The sequence below is a fragment of the Protomyctophum parallelum genome, assembly GCF_964188405.1.
Source record: "Protomyctophum parallelum genome assembly, chromosome: 19".
NCBI lineage: Eukaryota > Metazoa > Chordata > Actinopteri > Myctophiformes > Myctophidae > Protomyctophum > Protomyctophum parallelum.
The window spans coordinates 22635445-22656513 of NC_139717.1; the positions used below are offsets into that span (position 1 = coordinate 22635445).

At 43.8% G+C, this 21069-nt stretch overlaps 1 protein-coding gene across 1 annotated transcript; it reads left to right on the top strand.

The window, feature by feature from the left end:
• Positions 1-5010: 5010 nt before the first annotated feature.
• Positions 5011-20085, top strand: LOC310876862 (guanylate-binding protein 1-like; the record flags this gene model as incomplete). The annotated part of the gene is made up of 11 exons (XM_083790514.1): positions 5011-5185; positions 5898-6025; positions 6845-6954; positions 7509-7696; positions 7817-8053; positions 9122-9399; positions 10074-10286; positions 11482-11646; positions 18854-19029; positions 19399-19508; positions 20069-20085. The coding sequence occupies 11 exons, from the start codon at positions 5011-5013 to the stop codon at positions 20083-20085; spliced, it is 1797 nt and encodes a 598-aa protein (XP_083646640.1).
• Between the last annotated feature and the right edge of the window lie 984 nt (positions 20086-21069).

Here is a 21069-nt window from a genome sequence, read left to right on the forward strand (position 1 = left end):
TTCATTTAATTTCCCATCATTCCTTGGAGTCCCATCATGGCAAGGTAACTATATATGATGATTTCGGGTGTGCCAGTACAGTACAGTACAGTACAGTACAGTACAGTACAGTACAGTACAGTACAGTACAGTACAGTACAGTACAGTACAGTACAGTACAGTACAGTACAGTACAGTACAGTACACATTAGACTAGGGACCCCCACACAGTAACAGTGTAACATCATTGTAATAACACTCACGGTCTGCCGGGGCCACAGGCCGGGGAGAGGCAGGGAGCCAAATCTGTACCTCTCCCCCACTGCCGTTCTGAGGACGATCCCAGACAAGGGTTCCAGACAAGGGTTCCAGACAAGGGTTCCAGACAAGGTCTCCAGACAAAGGTTCCAGGCAAGGGCACCAGGCATCGTTTTCCTTTAAAAATAAACAAAGAAAAAAGGATTAGACCCGAGGACAATTCTACAAATGCCTTCTAAATCCTGACAGTTTTCTGAAAAAACTCATGTTTCTATGTCAGTGGTTCTCAAACATTTTCATGTCAAGGACCCTCATCTGAAAATATGCTGTTCCAGGGACCCCCCCCAGAAGCAAAGATTTTAGTTAAAAACGTTCGCTCTGAAATAATATATTCAAAGATTTGTGCCACATTTTTGACGATTTTAAAAAAAATAGCAGAACTACAAGCTCATAGCGCGGCACATGAGCTTGTAGATCTAACATATTGCTTAACACCAAAAGTGATTCCCGCCCTCAATGTGTAAAAAAAATCACACCTGTGTGAAGTGAGGGGCCATTTGAGCTACGACACCACCATGTGATGACATTTAGCCTCTCAGACCCAAAACTAAGGAATATTTTGGTGTCGTTGGATAAGATGTTGTCCATCATTCCATGCTGTATTGATGTTGGTACCATTATTTATTTATTTATTTATATATATATATATATATATATATATATATATATATATATATATATATATATATATATATAATTATACTGTAGGAGATATAGCAGGCAGATGTTGATCAAAATAACAATTCTTCTACATTCTGTAATTGGGTAGACTTCTTGTAAATTAAGTAATGCAGATGTTTAACAATAATTTAACTCTTTAGAGTGTAAAATTAAACCAAATATTTGGTTTAATTTTACGCTCAAGAGTTAAAGATCTATAGAGCGTCGCAGTCCCGCTCCCTCGAGAGACCCGGAATTTCTTCTTTTTTTTTTCCCTCAGACATTTCAAAAAGTATTCATTTAAAGACGTTTACGCCGTGGACAAAGCCAACTCGTCATGATTTCTGACCACTTGAGTTGGCTCTGTCCGCGGCTTAAACATCTTTAAATAAATACTTTTTGAAAAGTCTATGAGGAAAATTTACGTTATTCTTTTCCAGGTCTCTCGTCGTCATGAAAACTGCAACGCTCTATAAGGGTTCATTTGGTTACCAACTATCCATCATTTAGCTGGGGACCACCTAGCTGGAACCCTCTCAAGGACCACTGGTGGTTTATACATTTGAAAACGTGTGTGAAATGGGACATTCTGCATAATAATTGCGACCGTAGATCACTATGAAAACCGGCAAAACCTGTGGCGTGACCCATCAGTCACTCCACCATATACGGGCATCAGTCCGTCACGCCTCGTGACACAAGCGAGAACAGAGCGACACGGAGGCTGTTGTGACACTCCATATATGAGCATTGCATTGGGACTGGATTATCAAGAAGCCCTGAGAATTAAAGCTGCTAGAAGCAATATTTCTCAACATTTTAAGGATTTTTTTTTAATTGATTTCTTTGGTATTCAGACAGCCAGATATGAGTAAAACGCTCAAAAAATAATGTTACGTCTCTGTGACACCTTGTCTTGTGGTTAGTGTCCGCCCTGAGACTGGGAGGTCGGGGGTTCGATCCCCGGCCGGGTCATACCAAAGACTCTAAATAATGGGACCCAGTGCCTCCCTGCTTGACAGTCAGCATCAAGGGTTGGATTGGGGTGGGAAGTGAGGACGCTGGCGTCGACTGTTCGCCGCTTCACCTCCCAATGTATGAATGAATGAACCATTGTAAGCGCTTTGAGTAGGCACATGGTGCATAGAAAAGCGCCATAAAAATGCAATTCATTATTATTATTATCATGGGTGGCTCCTGGCCATCTGGCCACGATGTCCATGATAAGCCCGTTGTGGTCCACCACCAGCTGCACATATTGGTCCTGATTCTTCAAAAACGAAATGCGTCAGAGTGTAACGGTGGCGGAAACAGATATCGTATTTATCCGTCCGATCAAGCTACGTTGAGATGACGTGTTATTCAGAGAGTGGTGTGTACCACAGGTGCGCAGGTGTATCGCAGGTGTATGTCATACTGAATGCAGCGGGTGCAAAGTGATCGGAAAAGCAACCGACAACCTCATCTGCATTGATCCACGCCCTATATCGCACCATAAAAGGCTTCAAGCATGACTCAGCAGACAGCAGTTTGTCTGAGATCACAGCCGCGGTCACTGCTATCCAAGCTTACGGTGCGTGCTCCGCTGAAGCAATATAATTATAATTTATTTAATTAAGTTCGGGACCAAGGCGGGTGCTCACTCACACCTTTGCAGAGGTAAAACATATCGGATATTTAAAATATCGGATATGTCAATGCAAAAGTCGCCTTTTCAGAGAGAGCGAGAGAGAGAGAGAGAGACGAGAGAGGGAGGGGGGCTGCATGGGCCCTCGACACTGTTGCGCGATAAAGAACAGTAGCCCATACATTCATAAGTAAATATATTATAGGCCTGGGATCCTCTTGTCTCAGTGAGTTAAACTATTCTGTGTGCAGGCATCCATGTGATCAATATCAATATACATTATTATAAATTCTGTCTGTCTGTCCGTCATGTTCACGAGTGGAGGTGAGCTGGTTTAAAACTGATATGACTGGCCGACTTTCAAACACGCTGCATTCATTAGGCTATAAATGTGGTCTTCTATTTTTTATATAGGGCTAATTAGCCCTATTCATTTTCCAATGTGAATCGGATCGGCAGCACGCTGCTGTCTGCCCCCCGCCACACACACACACACACACACACACACACACACACACACACACACACACACACACACACACACACACACACACACACACACACCGACAGTCAATTCTGACTCAAGGATCTCCGTAACAAAACAATTTCATTAGGCCTGCCGCCGCCTACTGCAGGCATTACTGTCTACACTAAACTATGTTGGATTCGTACAGTGCAGAATGCAGATAAGCCTATGTTCTTATTATAACTGCGAGTCCGCGAGATCCGATCTACAAGCTCACAACCGTTGCACTTCCGAGTAGAAGGCTGCCGAGTGAGCAGCCTCAATCGCGCATGATATAAATATCCTAATAAATAAATAGAAATGTGTCGTGCTTGCGGGGCAGTTTCTGTATGGGACTCTATAGGCTAACTTGCCTAGAAAGTGCACTCGGCTTTTATATATATATATATATATATATATCGTTTTTTTATGTGCTGATCGACCAATATGTTGGGGGCACATGCCTACATATTTTATCTGAGATTTGGGGACTATTTATTGATTCAGCATGAAGACTAAAGCCTTCTGAATAAATCTATATGCAAGTGTATGCTTCCGCAAATTTCTCCGCCACCTAAAGAGGTGGCGGAGGATTTAGCGGAATTTCCGACGAACCAAAGCCAGCGTCAAGTTCACGGCCATTTTCATGAATTCCAAATGAATGTGGGAAATCCACGTAAATGCCTTTCCGCCAGCGTCACGTCAATATATAAGCGGAAGCGCGTTGAAGAATCAGGCCCATTGTGTATATAGTGTACGTATAGTGCTCCCCGATGGCAAAAGAACCTCACACAACTCTGGGTTTGTAAACCTTTTTATAGGAGGCTCGACTGAGCAGGGATATACTTAGAGGCTGCAAAATGTAGTTTTAGGGAAACACTGAATAGACAGAAATCACAGATATGAGATGCATTTATTTAGTACAAAAAAATGGATACGAGAAGCAAGGACAGCAGAAGGAATGACGCTCCTACCAAAATGGCTACTGACATGAACTGAAGGTCAACCTCAAGTCGCCCTCAAATTCAGGACGGGCTTTGCTTCGCTTGAGACTAAAGTTTACTAAACTAGATAATCGTCGCTGACCAGGGTCAGAGTCTGACCACTTTGATAGTCTCAAGTCTGTAAACCAATATAGCGAGTTGTGACAAATCATGACAACAAACCTAATTTCTCGGGCCGAACAAATAATTAGAAAGAAGAAGAAAACGGAGGAACGGCAGGTTACAACACATTTGTTTTTCCTCTTCGTAATTATTTGTGCAGCCCAAAATGTTGTGTTTGTTGTCATGATTTGTCACAACTCTTTTGTCCGCGGCATAAATGTCTTTAAATAAATACTTTTTGAAAAGCCTATGGGGAAAATGAACGGGGGGAATTCACTTCTGGGTCTCACGTCATCATGAAAGGGGGGAATGCGGCATTGACTCACTCATGTAATTATTGTGTATTATCATGTAATCTACTTTACTTCCTTTGTTTTCTCACTAGTGCACTGTCCTAAGACATTAGTGGCTGTTTCTTCAGCTCTTTATCTGACCTAATCAATCAACAGACCCTCATGTGACATTCAACATGTCTGTTTCCGAGTTGTAGCTGTGGGCAGGTATAAAAACTGTGAATCCCTGTTGTTCAATGAGCCACACTGGGTTTCCATTGCATCGACAGGTCATGTAAGTTTTGGCTTCTTTATACTCAAGTCTGAATTCTTGCCTTATTGCCTCATTTGTGTATATCTATATTTGAGCATCGTAGGCCTACTACTGATTCTGCAGATTCCACACGCTTGCAATGTTCCCCTTTGAAAGAAAGCATTCATATCATAATCATTTAGGTAGCAGTGTACATTATCGTCCTCATGTCCTTTTGTTTTTTTGTATTTTCTCCACTAGCAGTGCCAGTGACCATCACCATCATGGCAATGAAGGAGCCAGTATGTCTGATAGAGAGTGACAGCGATGGGAGACTGCGTATGGTTCCCAGTGCCCTGGAGATTTTACAGCAGATCGAGCAGAAAGTGGTCGTGGTGTCAATAGTGGGCTTGTTCCGAACCGGAAAGTCCTACCTCATGAACAGGCTGGCTGGGGCAAGCAAAGGTGAGATTGACATTATAATTGAGCTCACTCTTTGTGGGCACTAACAGAGTGACTTTGCGTATGCTACTTTTCCCTTTCCCTTTAAGACTCGCCATCCAGTGGTGGACTTTTACTTAAGTAAAAGTATCAATACTGCAATGTCGATGCACTCTGTTAGGCCTCACTCACACCTTCACAACAGACTGATGCTTATTGTATACAACGGGTGTGATACATCTTGCCCCAATGCATTTCCAATGGGAGTCACATGGGTTGTGTTGTATGGGGGGGGGGGGCAGTCGAAACACAGCCATGACACTTTTGTTGTAGCCTATGCTAGATCGTAAGGTGTGAGTGAGGCCTTACAAGTAGAAGTCCCGTATTCGCATCGCGACACATTGTGAGCTTGTAAATCTGCTATTTTCAAAATTTTCAAAAATGTATAGGGCTGAAGTGGTTAATTTATGTTTTCTAATTAAAATAAGAATCTCCAAAGTAGCCTAACTAGTAACTAAAATGTTAAAATAATTGTAGTGGAGTAAAAGTAAAATGACTCTGAGATGCAGTGGAGTAGAAGTAAAAGTATTGGAAATTGAAAATACTCAAGTACAAATACCTCAAAAGTGTACTTAAGTACACTACTTAAGTAAATGTACTTATTTTCCACCACTGTCAGCATCAATATGGTTTCAATGTCATTTGGTTTGTCATTGTCCCATATTCCATCGTCAAGGATTCCCTCTGGGATCCTCCATCCAATCCAAGACAAAGGGCATCTGGATGTGGTGTGTACCTCACCCCAGAAAGACTGACCACACTCTGGTGCTGCTGGATACAGAGGGACTGGGAGATGTTGAGAAGGTGAGACACCATTTTGTGTGTTAAATACATTTATATTAATGATAAATACGTTATTACAGGAAGGGATTGGGGATGTGGCGTCAGAACCTGGAGTAAGTGGAGTTGGATGTTCACACCCACCACACTCTGTAAATGTGTCCATTAATCTCATAAAATTAACTAAAATCAGTCAAGGCACCAACCTGCACACCGGGAGCAATTAGGGGTTCAGTGTCTTGCTGAAGGACACTTAACTAACACTAACTAGTGCAGTCAAGACTCCTGCACACAGAGGAGGAGCACAGTTTTGGCTGTCTGTTTAACACTTTAACATAACTAATGAGAAATTAAATGGTGGCAAACTATGAACTACATGTGATCAGAGTAGGGATGTGCCGATGAGACATTTTGGCCGATATCGATATCCGATATAATTAATTGCTGTTATGGCCGATAGCCGATATTACCGATGTCGATATGATCTCATTCTGTATTCAAAAATTATAATAATTTTGTCCATTCTGAAAAATACATGCAACAAGCTTATCTGCGCTGCAGGCTTAGGCATGTCAGATTTAACTTTAATACCTTTATATTTAATATTGTGAGCTTGTAGATCTGTTCAAGCTGTTACTTTGGGCTTGTTTATCAGTAAAGACAGACCGATTAATCGGACCGATTAATTAATCGGTCTGATTGATTAATCAAACCGATGCAGATTAATCTAAAAACAACTAGAATCGTCCAATACCGATGTGTTTGCTGATTAATCTCCCATCACTAGATCAGAGTACACACACACATCCACACACACATCCAAACAATTTATTCTGGTTTCAGGGAGATGCAGAGCACGACAACTGGATCTTTGCCATGGCAGTTTTGCTCAGCAGCACCCTGGTCTACAACAGCTTGGGTGTCATTGATAATAAGTCCATGGAGAACCTTCAGTATCCTATGAATTATACACAAATTATTCCCTCTTTTGCTCAATTATATCTGTGAATATTGAGTCGTATATTTGCCATGTTTTCACTTTTTTAGTGGTGCTAACCACTCCTACACGCAGCAATGTGTGTCTGTATGTCTGTCTGTGTCTGTATGTATGTCTAAGCAAGGAAGTACCTTTTTTCACCACCAAGTGTCACTGTTGTGCAGCCGAACACCCACACACACACGCACACCCACACACACACACACACACACACACACACACACACACACACACACACACGTACAGTACAGATATTCTCAGATCTAAGAGATCACAACATGTTGCCGTGCAAGTACAGTACAGTACAGTACAGTTTTTTTAACGTAGGCCTGTTAACTCTAGAATAATCGTTTCCACTCCCTTGTATATTTAGACAAGCTCAAGTATATTGTTTTAATGAATCCATATAGGGCTCTATATCCCCACTCAGTCAAACCCGCCTGTAAAAAGGTTTACAAACCCAGCGCTGTGCGAGGTTCTTTTTGTCATCCTTAACGCCACCCCTTACAGCTATGTGACAGAACTGACAAAGCATATGAAAATGAAGTCCAATACGGATGAGGAGGATGACCGTACGTATGTACGTTTCACTCCCTCCTTTGTGTGGGCTGTGCGAGATTTTTCACTGGTGCTGGAGATTGATGGTAAACCCATAACAGCAGACGAGTACCTGGAACACGGTCTAAAGGAGAAACAAGGTGAACTGCTGACAATTATTTGAATATAATTGGGATTTAAGTAATCTAAACGAGGCATTAGAAGCTCTTTCCACGTGACTAACGGTGTTGTGTTTGGTGTGTGTTTCATTTTGTCAAAAGGCGAAGAGAACCAGCGGTACAACGAACCCCGTGCCTGCATTCGTAAATTCTTCTTGCCTCGCTCATGTTTTGTGTTTGAGAGACCAGGCAAGCCTAAGGTAATGAAACAAATGGAGGACCTGACTGACGCTGACCTGGATCGAGACTTTGTTGAACAGGCCAAAACGTTCACTGAACACATCTACACCAAGTCTGACACCAAGACTGTCGGGGATGGCATAAAGGTCACCGGCAGATGTGAGTGGGATTTGATCTATGACTGCTATACCTGTGCTCACTTTGCATTCCGACAAATCAAGTGTTCATTGTCAAGAATATAAGTGATATGGTCAAAATATAATATATATATTTTTTGAAAGTACCTAAGATTCATGACCGTATACCGTAATATTCTGTATACCTCGAAGCGTCCCCTTTTCTGACGTTGTGATATTTGTGATATTGGAATTAGCAACATCAGATTTGTGTCTGCTCCAGCATAACCCATTTCGGGCGGGAACCCCTTTTAGTGTTTTAAGCATGACCGGTATGTTATAGAGCGCCGCAGTCCCTCCCCCTTTCAGAAAAACGAGTGGCCCAGGAAATGAAAACCCAATGCATTCTCCCATCGGCACTTCTTATTTAATTTATTTAAAGACGGTTATGCCGCGGACAAAGCCAACTCGGATTGTGACAAATGACAATGAACACAATGTTTTGGGCCGATCAAATCATTAGAAAGAAGAAAAGAAAGTCAGGAGACAACACTATTTGTTTTGTTTTTTGTCTTATAAATTATTTGATCGGCCCAAAACATTGTGTTCATTGTCATGATTTGTCACGATCCGAGTTGGCTTTGTCCGCGGCGTAACCGTTTTAAAATAAATTAAATAAGAAGTGCCGATGGGAGAATGCATTGGGTTTTCATTTCCTGGGCCACTCGTTTTTCTGAAAGGGGGAGGGACTGCGGCGCTCTATACTTTAGCTATTGAAAAATAGCAGATCTACAAGCTCATAGCGCGGCACCGAGTGCCGCGCTATGAACTTGTAGGTCTGCTATTTACAGTATATCATATTCCAGGGGTCCCTGGAACAACATACTTTCAGACGGGGCTCGGTGGCAAATTACATATATTTTTGGGGGACCTTGACATGGAAATGTTTGAGAACGGCTGACATAGAAACATGAGGTTTTTCAGAAAACTGTCAGGATTTTAGAAGTCATTTGTAGAATCGTCCTCAGGTCTAAAATGGGATAAACATCGTTCTCTGTAATATATCATGACTAGTTGAACACTTAACTGAATGGGGGTCTTCCTTCCACAGTGCTTGGTCAACTGGCAGAGACATACGTGGAAGCCATCCATAGTGGAGACGTTCCCTGTCTGGAAAATGCTTTGAAGGCACTGGCTGAGGTCGAGAATGCCAGAGCTATTGGGAAGGCCCGGGTCCTGTATGTACACAGAATGATGTCAGTACGCTTCCCCACCAACACCTCGGAGGAGCTGTCTGCAATCCATGCGTCCAGCGAGAGAGAGGCCCGGTCACTCTTCACGAAACGTTCTTTCAGAGATGACAACCAAGAGTACCAGACGAAGCTTGTGGTATGTGTTGGAAATCATTATCTGTCACCTTGATATGCAGCACAATTTATAATCCTTTAGAGCTCAGTCAAATGATTGTGCTTTTAGTCCCTCGTTTAATACAGTTGTTGTTTAAAGGTATATTCAGTGATTTCACTCAAAAAACCGTAGGTTTCGTTTTTGGCTGGGACCTAAGCCTTTCATCCAATCAGGATAGAGAGCCAAAAACGAAACTATCCTTTTTGACCCCCAGGGGTTAACTGGGGACAGGGAGGAACTCCTTATATGGTCAGCACACTCTATAGTAGAGAGGATTATCACAACAAAACAAAAAAATAAGTGATATTTGAAATCACTGAATATACCTTTAACTGCTTGGGTTTGTGTTTGTCTTGTGAGTTTGTCTTTCCTTTTGTTGTTTACCAGAAAACTTGAAGGGTTTTTTCTACTGATATTTATCTTCCAGTGACATTCCTTCAATGCAAACTATGTTAAAATTAAGAATTAATTTAATAGAAGTGGCCCACCACTTTTTCAACCCGGAAGAAGGGGTGAAAAAGGAGTATGCGCTTCGGGGTGCCATGGCCAGTAAAGCACAAGAACTGAAGACAGGTGCAATACCCTTTGGAGCACACAAGTGCACAATACCAAACAATTTGTGAATATACGTGTTCATTTTGACCACTGTTTTTTAGAGTGTACTTCAGGGGGAATACAATCAGATCTGCGAGAAGAACTTCAACGAGTCCAGGAAGGCATGTGAACAAATCATCAAACGAGTCTTTGAACCTCTGGAGAGCAACCTGGGAGCTGGTCACTACTCAGTCCCTGGAGGATACAAGACGTTCTGCGACGATCTCCAGATGATGAGTCATAACTACGGACGTGTAGAAGGCAGAGGAGTCAAGGTGAGTCAGATTCCTGCCAACTTCAGATCTGAGCCAGAGAACGTTAAAATAATGCAATAATAGCTGTATAACTATTCAAAATAAACTGTTGTGTCTTGCACAGGGCCCTATGCGGGCCGTGGGTCTTAAACGCCACTAAGTTCCATTGTTGTGTGTGTGTGTGTGTGTGTGTGTGTGTGTGTGGTACTAGGCTGAGGAGGTGCTAAAGACATACCTGGATGAGAAGGCGATAGTCGGCAAGACCATACTGGCATCAGATAAAATACTCTCTGAGGCACAGCAGAGAGAAGAAGGTAAAGTAAATAAAAAAATCAAATGAATCGCCCAGCTCTGGGAGTCAGGGTTAGTTTCGTGGTTTGGGTTAGGACTGTGGTTATGGCTATGGTTGAGGGATCATAGGGCTGATGGGACATTGGTACAATCCCGACTTTGTAGGATGGTAACAGTGTTTTTATTTTGAATGGTTCTGTGTTTCCTACAGAGTTGAAAAATAAACTGGAGGAGGCAGAGAGAGAGAAACGGGCCATGGTGGAGCAACAGAAGATTGCTGATGTGAAGAGATGCCTGGAGGAGATGTTGAATCCTCGTCAGGTTTCATTTAATTTAACTTTTTTTTTTAAACCTGAAGATGATACATAATGGTCAAAAAGTCATTCAGAAACCTTTTTGTACAGAGCAATCACATATCTATTATGCACTGTATGTATAGGATTATTTACCTTGATTATTATTGCTGCTGATAAGAGAGTGTGCTAAAATAGCACAACTAAATTGCAGCGATAACATGGGCCAAGCAGTTCTACAAGTGGCGTGCACAGACATTTAGAGGGGCAGGTGCTCAAGTGAAAAAAGGGCACCTTGTGTAGCGCGTGGAACCGGCCGGTTGCCTTAATAGTGTAAGATTTATAGATTTTGGGGCCTAAATAATATATTAGTAGCTTTTTATCAAGAATTGACCATGGTCCACATACTGTACAGTGTACACTGTACAAAAAAGGGCACATTGCCAAAAGGGCAGGGGGTGCTCTAGCACCCCCTCTATCTGTGCACGCCACTTAGTTCTACTATAGTTCACCTCACAGTTGCAGCGTAGCCACGTGGAACATCTGTAATAACCAGTGGTGGAAGGTAACTAAGTACTTTTATTCTATAGGCCTCTGAGAGGGCCAAATGGTTCCTCCTACGGGGCGTGCAGGAGTTTGACATCAGGGGCTCTAGTGTCCCAGGTGAGCTGCTGGTCTACGGATCGCGGGCCTTCCCCATCGGGACTAACCATGACGGACGGGTCTTCCTCGCCGGGGCCTACTACGGGCGGGGCAGGGTTGTTGTGTTCACGCACGAGAGCTACTTAGGACGACAGGTCAGTGGTGGAAAGTACTTTTACTTAACTATACAATTTTGAGGTATTTGTACTTTACTTGAGTATTTCCAATTTCCAGTACTTTTACTTCTACTCCACTACATCTCGGAGGCAACATTTGTACTTTTACTCCATTACAATTATTTGAAAACTTTAGTTACTAGTTACTTTGAAGATTTTAATTTTGATTAGAAAACAGACATTAACCACTTCAACCCTATACATTTTGACCATTTTAAAATAGCAGATCTACAACCTCACAATGTGTCGCACCGCTACGCATTGTGAGCTTGTAGATATATTTTCAACAGACTTTCAGTACACATTTTGAACTTCAACTCTTAACGAGCTTACACTTAAGACGGAGGGCGGAGGTTGGAGGTGAGATTTATTGCAGATGAATTGATTACAGTATGGAGCTGGGATTGAGTGAATGGACAGAGAAGTGACTGACAGTATGATAACAGAATGATAACGGAATGATGACAGTATGATGAGGAGGTGACAGTGGAAGGGCTTTGGCGCAGGCCCCCTGGAGACGGGCCAGAGCCTCGGCTCGGATCCTGCCTGGCGGAGGCAGGAGGGCTCTTGAGCCTGCCCCCCTGGGGCCGACCTGGTGGTGCCTGCTGCTGGGCGGCGTCGGGGAGGTGGCGGGTACCTGAACGGGAGCACAGATGAGTGACTGGCAGGAAGAGGAGCGTTTATAAAGGGGCGCGGACAAGGTAACGTTGATCTGATTGGAGCAGACGAATGATGGAGCGTTACAGCTCTAAGTTGAACTTTCGTCAACGACTAACATTTCAACTCTTAACGAGCTTACACTTAAGACGGAGGGCGGAGGTTGGAGGTGAGATTTATTGCAGATGAATTGATTACAGTATGGAGCTGGGATTGAGTGAATGGACAGAGAAGTGACTGACAGTATGATAACAGAATGATAACGGAATGATGACAGTATGATGAGGAGGTGACAGTGGAAGGGCTTTGGCGCAGGCCCCCTGGAGACGGGCCAGAGCCTCGGCTCGGATCCTGCCTGGCGGAGGCAGGAGGGCTCTTGAGCCTGCCCCCCAAAAGGAATTAAAGAGTGCACGCCTGGAGGAATGGTGCAAACTTCTGGAGGAAGGAGTAAATTAAGGTTTACCTGGAAGGGACTATACAAACGATGTTGGAGAGATTCCCTCGACGAGCCGGGGCCTTTAGCGAGAAGGGATCCGTGGGAGAGTGAGGAAGGCCCCGCGCCATTGGAGCCTCACGACGGCTGGTGCCGCCGACGTGGGAGCCTTCGCGGAAGGGGCTCGTGGGAGAATGGTTAGTAGGTATGGTTGGTAGGCGAACAGCCCGATGGTTAGCGAGCCTCTGGATGGTTGGCCGGAAATCGTTTGCCGGCGGAGTCTGTTTGGGATGAGAGTAAGGTTGATTAGCGTGGCATGAATGAAACGTGAATGGAATGATTATTTAGCAGGCGTCCTCTCGACAGAGGGCAGTGAGTGAGAATTTGAGCAACGGAGGCTGTGAATAGGTTATGGCTTAATCCATTTAGGCCTAAGGCGGATTCTAAAAACGCCTCTGGATCCTGACCTAAGGTTTCTGAAAAACTTCAAATATTTATAAAGCAGCATCGAAATTTTACATTTTGAATACTGTACGTACTGTATGGGTTCCCGGCCTGAGGGGGTAAGATACCGATAGGGGTTCCCGCCCGGAAATGGGTTAAGGTGAGTGGTTTGAGACGTTGAGTGGGTGGTTGCCTATGAGTTTAGACATTACGGCGCAGTTGAGACGTTGCGGTGCGTGGCTGTCGAGCTTAGCTGGTGCAGTGCATGGCTGCCGGAGAGTTTAGCTGTTGCAGTGCATGGCTGCCGGCTGAGTTTAGCTGTCGCAGTGCGTGGCTGTCGGCTGAGTTTAGCTGCTGCAGTGCATGGCTGCTGATGGGATTAGACTGCGGTGGATGGCTGACGAGTTCAGCTCGGTGGGGGTCCGTGTTGAGGCCTAGCCGGGAACCTGGCCTTCCCGCATGCGTGAACGGTGCTCGTTTCCCTGAAGATCGCCGAGCAGGTAGCTGGACAGGAGGAGCACAAGCATAGAGTTAGTATGGTCGGACCGACGTGGCAGTTGGAGTGAGAGTAGAATCTTAAGACTTAATTGACGGGAGAAACAATGCAGTTGACGGGTGAGTAGCAGAGATAAAATCTTAATTGGGTACGGACTCGGTGAGCACGGTCTCGCCATCGAGAAGGTCGACATGGGCGGACCTGAATCCTGAGAGAAGACAGACTATGCGCAAAAGAAGTGGAAAGCGAGCTACGCTTTCTAACCATGTGTCCATTGAACCGAGACATCAGAGACACGTACTTCCCACGGATTACGACTGGAGATTGAGAATGTGACCCGTGGCGAAAGCTCCCATATCTGCTGGGCGAGGTACGACAATGTGCAAACGCGGCAGCAGATTTGAGATTTGCTGTGAAAGGAGAGGAATACCAGATGGAACACGACCGCCCTGAAGACGAGCCATTTGTATGTTTGCACTATACCTGCGTCGAGTTAGCGTGACTGTCACGTTGAAAGCGGAAAGCGGTCGGAGAGGGTGAGTGGAGTGATGCGTGCTGCGGTTTAGTCATGTCGTGACCATGAGAGATGACTGCCTGCGTGGCATTAACTGAAGCTGGGATGCGACGGACGAGTGAACGGCAAATCAAATCTCGCGTTTGACTTTCTTTTCCTTTTCCTTCTCTTTTTCTTTCTTTTTCTCTTTTCCTCTTTCTTTCTTTTTCCTCTTTTTATGTGAAACGTGACGAGTCCTAAATGAGCAATTTAGGGGGACAGCGGGAAGCCGCTCCGCGCACTTGAGCTGATTCCTGAGCAAACGCAATGTGATAATCACACCCGTGAGAAATGAGGGGTGCTGGTGAAAAGGGGGCTAGCTCAAGTTAACTAGGTGGTGAAAGGTCAAGTGAACGAGCGGTGCATTAAACATTAAATGCCGTGAATGATTGCCACTACAGAGCTACGAGCTCACGGCGTGAGGGTCTAACGTCGATCAGGGGGTTAGACATAGAATGAAAACCCGGGAATAAACCACAGCAAAATGTGACTTATTGAGCTGATAGTGGGAGCTCCGACCTGTGAAGCTCACGGCTTGTAGATCAGCTATTTGAACGTGTTCACACTGACACTCGCACGCCTCTCTTCTTCTCCTCTTTTTACTTTGTTTCTTTTCCTCCTTTTCTTTTCTTCCTCTTCCTTCTTTCCTTCTCTTTTTTCTCTCTCTCTTTCTCTCTTCTTTCTTTTTCTTTTTCCTATGATTACGCTCAACATCTCATCACAATCCACATGATTGAAGCATGAATCTGAAGCACTAGTAGATTGCCAGGGCATGAATGAATGGGGCACCGAGTTGCAATGTTGGAGGAGACGAGCGCCAGGTCCGCGAAAACAAGTCACGAAAACTAACTTGAATCATTATGAAAACGATCCGACAGCGTCAGATAATTTACCAACATGTAACACTGAGGGTGCTTCGAATGAACCGTGGGTTTAAACAACGGCGTTCACCCGGCAAGTGATTCAATAAAACAGCCTGAGACGCTTATAATGAGCGGACGTGGCAACAGCCTGACGGCACCGGACATGCTCAGAGTAGTCTAGGAGTCTAATGATACGATAGTGGTGACGCTAGTGTTGACTCCCGTGGCAACAATGGAATGCGGAAGTGCTCGTTCTATCTCGGGGGAAAGTTCCGCCAAAGGAACAAAAAGTTTGGAACTAGACAAAGCGTGTCGCCACTCTACACTGTGGACGAACTAAAACGCCGTGTATGATTTTAGACCTGCAGCCTGATCTATGCTACGTTCACAAGATGACCAGTAGCTTACTGCCGTGGAAGCAACGTTTAATGCATGATCGCCCAGACGCCACCTGAAGCAGTAGCGAGACTGGTGGCATGAGGCATTAGCAGCAGTATACAGCATAAGCAGCCTTGTATACGGCAACGCACGACATACAAAGCACTGAGCAGCAGCAAGCAAGCAGGGTAAAAAGTGGCTATTGCGTGCGGAGGCAGCATCGGAACGGAATCGAAATTAGGCTGTTAGCAGTTACGTTTGTTTTGAAGGTTGAACCATTCAGGTGGATAAATAGCAGTGGCGAGCAATTAGAATGATACTGTATCTGTTGGAGGCATGCAGGGCCTGGGACGCTGGCGAAACACCCGTCGGTGTGTCCTGGGATGAGCTGCGGCCGTGGAGAAGTTTGTTGACTCTTGAACTTGGATGGAAATGACGGATGATGAAGGTGAGCTGTGAGCTCTCGATCGTGTCTGTGTGTTACCTGAACGGGAGCACAGATGAGTGACTGGCAGGAAGAGGAGCGTTTATTAAAGTTCTCAACGGGCCCAAAAATTATGGCCCGGCCCGACCCTACCCTAACTGGGTGGGCCCGAGGCTCGGCCCTACCCTAAAAATTGCCATAATGTTAAGCCCGAAGCCCGTCAAAAGCCCGACAGGTAAAAAAGAGAGAGAAAAAAAAGCAGCACTAAATAGCAGCGCATGCAGCGGTGCCGTGTTTCAGTGTGAAAGTGAGAACGGAGATCAACGGATTTATCGAAATAAAGGATGTATGTAACTCACGTTAGAATAGGCTATTAATGTTCCATAACTTCCATTTCCAATCATTCTAATGGATTCCATACAGTGGTGGTGGTGACTGGTGAGTAAACACGAATAGCAGCTGCAGCTCCCTCCCTTAGTTTCCTCTGAAGTGAAGTTGCTTTACGTGTAGCAAGTTATATATCACTGGATCGTTTGGTAACGTTGATTAATAATTAGGTTTTATTCATCGCAGCCAGCTGGGTTAACGAGACTCGGTGCAACATGACGAAAACCTGACGCTTCTTCAGCTGTGATAATCCGATTGATTTTATAAAATATTTAAGCATATGGCAACTTGGCAAGTTAACTGGTGGTTAGTAGCTCGTTTGGTGCGCAAACCAGAGGGAAACCAGCGGTAGCAAGCAAGTCTCTCACCGTCCACTGTTCTCTACTGCCTGCGCGCGGGGCAGGCTGCAATGCTGCTCTGGCCTCGTACACACATGCTGGACTGACATGATCTGTTCTGTCTGTTTCATGGCCGCCTCATTCTCAATGCTTTTCCAATGGAAGTCACATGGTTTGACATGTGTGTACGAGGCCTCCGAGTCTGAAATGCCAGTGCGATGCGTCCCCCGTCTCCAGTCCTCCTCCTGTCACAAGTGAATCCCCTATAGCGCAGCCCTCTTCATAATAAATACATACACGTATACACAATCACATTACACAAATAACAGAATTGCTATTTTCATTATAATAACACTTAAAAAAAAAAAAAAAAAAAAAGAATAAAATTGCGGAAAATCACAGAGCCCGAGGCTCGGCCCGGCCCGACTAATTAGCATATTTTTTGGGCCCGGCCCGGCCCTAAAACGTCGGGTCGGGTCGGGCTTGGTCGGGCCTGGTCGGGTTCGGGCAGAGTTTGAGAACTTTAGCGTTTATAAAGGGGCGCGGACAAGGTAACGTTGATCTGATTGGAGCAGACGAATGATGGAGCGTTACAGCTCTAAGTTGAACTTTCGTCAACGACTAACATTTGTGAAGTTGGACATTCTGCAATATGAGTACTTTTACTTTTAGTACATTTTTAATTCCGTACTTTTACTTGTAACAAAGTACTTATAAATTGCAGTATTGGTATTTTTACTTAAGTAAAACAATTGAGTACTTTTCCCACCACTTCGACAGGTTAGTATTGATCAAAGAATCACACCAAAAAGGACTCGACTCACACCTTTCGATCTACAGTAGCATGCAACAATTTCGTTTTTTAGTTTAGTTATAGTCTTTTGAATAAAATTCCATTTAGTTTTGTTCTCATTTTATAGTCATCGGAAATGTTTTAGCTTTAGTCTAGTTTCAGTTGACTACAGTACATACAGTATCAAGAATGTAGTTGACTAAATCAATCCAGTTGATTTACTCAGCATTTTTTGGCAGTGCCTTGATGGCGTCACAATGCCTGGTTTTACAGTTAGTTGCATGCTGAAAATTGCCGTTCTACAAGCTTGTAGATCGGCTATGACTTGTCATTATATTTAGTCTTACAGTTATAATAAGATTATAACCATCATGATACAAAATGTCCAATAAAAACAGTATAGTTTTAGTCGTCATAGCTTAGTTTTTATTTAGTTTTCGTCAGTGAAAAGAGGTAGTCAACATTGTTCGTAATAGTCGACAAAATACGACAGGTGAGGTGTGAATTAGACAAAAACTCATCATATACTGCATAGGAGCCTATGTTCATATTGATCAATATATATATGATATAACTGCAGTGGTTCTCAGACGTTTTTTGTCTCAGGTCACCCCTGGAATGTAACTTTTCCATCCAAGGCATCCCCTGGATTACATTGTTACTTTATAGGACGTTACATTTGTGGCATATTAACGGTACGCAAAAATGTAAATATTTCCAACTAAGATACAATGTCACGAGGAAGCTTCCATTCTGGCGAGCGGGAAATCACACTTGACATTCAAGTGAATCCCAGCATCCCTATTGTGGGAGGGGGGACATTCACCAAAAATATCAGATCTACAAGCTCTCAACGCGTCACGATGTGACACGTTGTAAGCTTGTAGATCCGCATTTTTTGGCGAGGTTGCTTGGTGGTCTGTCCGACCTAACTGAAGTGATATTGATGAATTCCAAATATTATCAAAGTATTCTGCGGTACACCTGTACTTGCATCTCAGCAGTCAGTGGTTCAACATGTGGGTCCGGAACCCCAGGGGGGCCCCTACATGATTTCGGGGGATTCCCTGGTGACAATTAAAGAGACAAGGACTTTTAAGACCTTTTTAATACCTAAAAAGAAGAAAATAAATGCAAAAGACTGCATCAAAAGTAATCACCGAACTGTAGACTATACTATACTATTAAAATAATAAGAAATAACATTGGCCGAATTGTCAAATAATATGATCTAGATTCTAGAAGCTCACAACGCTTCGTGATATTTAGTCGACTAAAACTATAAACTAAAACATTTCAGATGACTAAAATATGACTAAAACTAAATGGAATTTTATTCAAAAGACTTTGACTAAAACTAAACCAAAATGTGCTGTTGAAATCAAGCCTTCGTGTGTGTGTGTGTGTGTGTTATTAACAGGAGCTGGCTGGATTCCTGCACAACGCCCTCCACTGGTTGGACAAGGGACGGCAGGGGGTGGTCGGTGTCCACCCGGCCGTTGACTTTGCCCGTCCTCTGCTCAGCCAATCAAGACTGCTGTGTACGAGGACGGGCTTCCGGAAGGACCTGAGCGTGTTTGTGTGCGACTCCTACAGGTGCAAGAAGGTCCTAATATATTTGTATGAGACACGAGCAGGTGCACGTCCCAAAAAATAATGTTTGTATGAGACACTTATATAGGTGCACTATAAAACCGACCTGTCGAGGAGCGCATTTTGGTACTCTTATTTCACTGTATACACAAATCCATTTACATTATCGATACTTTTACTTAAGTAAAATAGCAGATCTACAAGCTCACAACGCGTTGTAGATCGGCTATTTTTGGCAAGTGTTCCTTCTCCCCAGAATAGGATTGCTGGGGATTTTGATTATCGCGGTAATATCGTTGTTCGCAATTATGTTTGCCACGATAGTGGCGACGTGTAATTTTCATATCTTCCCATCCGTGCCATGCACTATAGTGATGAGCATAAAGACGAGATCCTGAACTTTGTGGCAGAAGGAGGAGGTCTGTTGATCGGAGGACATGCCTGGCACTTTTGCTACACACACTCTCTGGCCGACTATCCAGGTATGTATGATTATTATTATCATTATTACTAGGGATGCACCGAAAGGGAAATTCTTGGTCGAAACCGAATACCGAATATAGGAAACAGTTGGCCGAAAACTGAATACCGACTATCCGAATATGATTAATATTATATATATTTTTGTCCTACCATTGCTGTCATGGCCGTACCTTAAAGGAAATGGTTATGGCAAAACTTAAATAATAATCACTATTATGGGTCCATAAAACATTTATTCAGTTATTTTGAATGCATTCATTGCATACACTATTCGGCGATATATCTTTTCTGCCTATTCGGGGCCGAAACCGAATAGGCCGAAAATGCATTTTTAGCCATTTTCTGCCCAATATCTTCTGCGGCCGAATATTCGGTGCATCACTAATTATTACCATGGACTAAACCCTGGAGAATAAAGGAAGGTTGCAGCCCTATTTGAGGCGTATTATTGTGTGGTGCAGTGAATGGATGGTTGCAGCCCTATAAAGCATGCTGTGTGTGTGTGTGTGTGTGTGTGTGTGTGTGTGTTGTGTGACGCAGGGAATCGTCTCCTGTCCAGGATGGGTGTCAGTCTGACAGAACACACGCTGGACGCTGGCTGCTACTGGCCTCGCCCCATAGATCCCACGGCATCTCCATCGCTTCCATTGTGACCTGAGATCAGATTCTAAAAAATGTCTTCTACATCCTGACAGTTTTCTGAAAAAGCTATGTTTCTATGTCAGTCGTTCTTCTATTTTTCAATAGACATCAGTTCCTACGTCATTGGATCATTTGGTTGACTTGTTATTTTTGTTGTTTTCAATTAAAAGTATTTGATTCATGGTTGTGTTTATGGCACTTTTGTTTGCATAAGACGACCGCTATTATGAAATACTTTTGTATTTTTATCAATTAAGACAATTAAAGCATGCATGCTAGAAACTGCTTGAGTTAGTGGGAAACCAGGGGGGCAGTCAGCCAGATATTTCGTGAAGCCTCATTTGAAATCGGTAGTTCATATAATGGCCTGTTGTGGCGCTGGACTGGACCCAAAAAGCCCCATAGCTTCATAGAGGCCCATGTATTTTGGCCCAACTTCACCTAGACTGTATTACCTTAATAAACATGGTCATGAATACTTTCTTCTTCCAGTCACTAGTTTAAAGTCTCATTTCTAATGTCATAATATTCTTTTTGGAAAATTATGGTCCCATTAATTAAAATAATGACCATAAAGTCGCGTATGTTCTGAGGGGCGTGGCTACCGTTACCGTCTATGATCGGGATTCCCCTCCCACTCAAGAGTCTTCTCCTCCCACTCGAGTCAAAATAAAAACCAACGGAGAAGAAGGGGGGAAGTCACGCCTCGTTGTCTGGGCAGCCAATGGCCTGCTGGACCCAAACGGAGCCAGCCAATGGCCAGCTGGTCCAAAACGGATCTAGAAAGATGGCGATTTACAGTGCATTAGAATGCAAGGGATTTCAGGCTTCATTTTACGTTCATGTTAGACCCGGGGAACGCTTTGTCCATATTTTTTACAGTCTATGTGGGAAACTAACCAAGTATAAAGAACACAT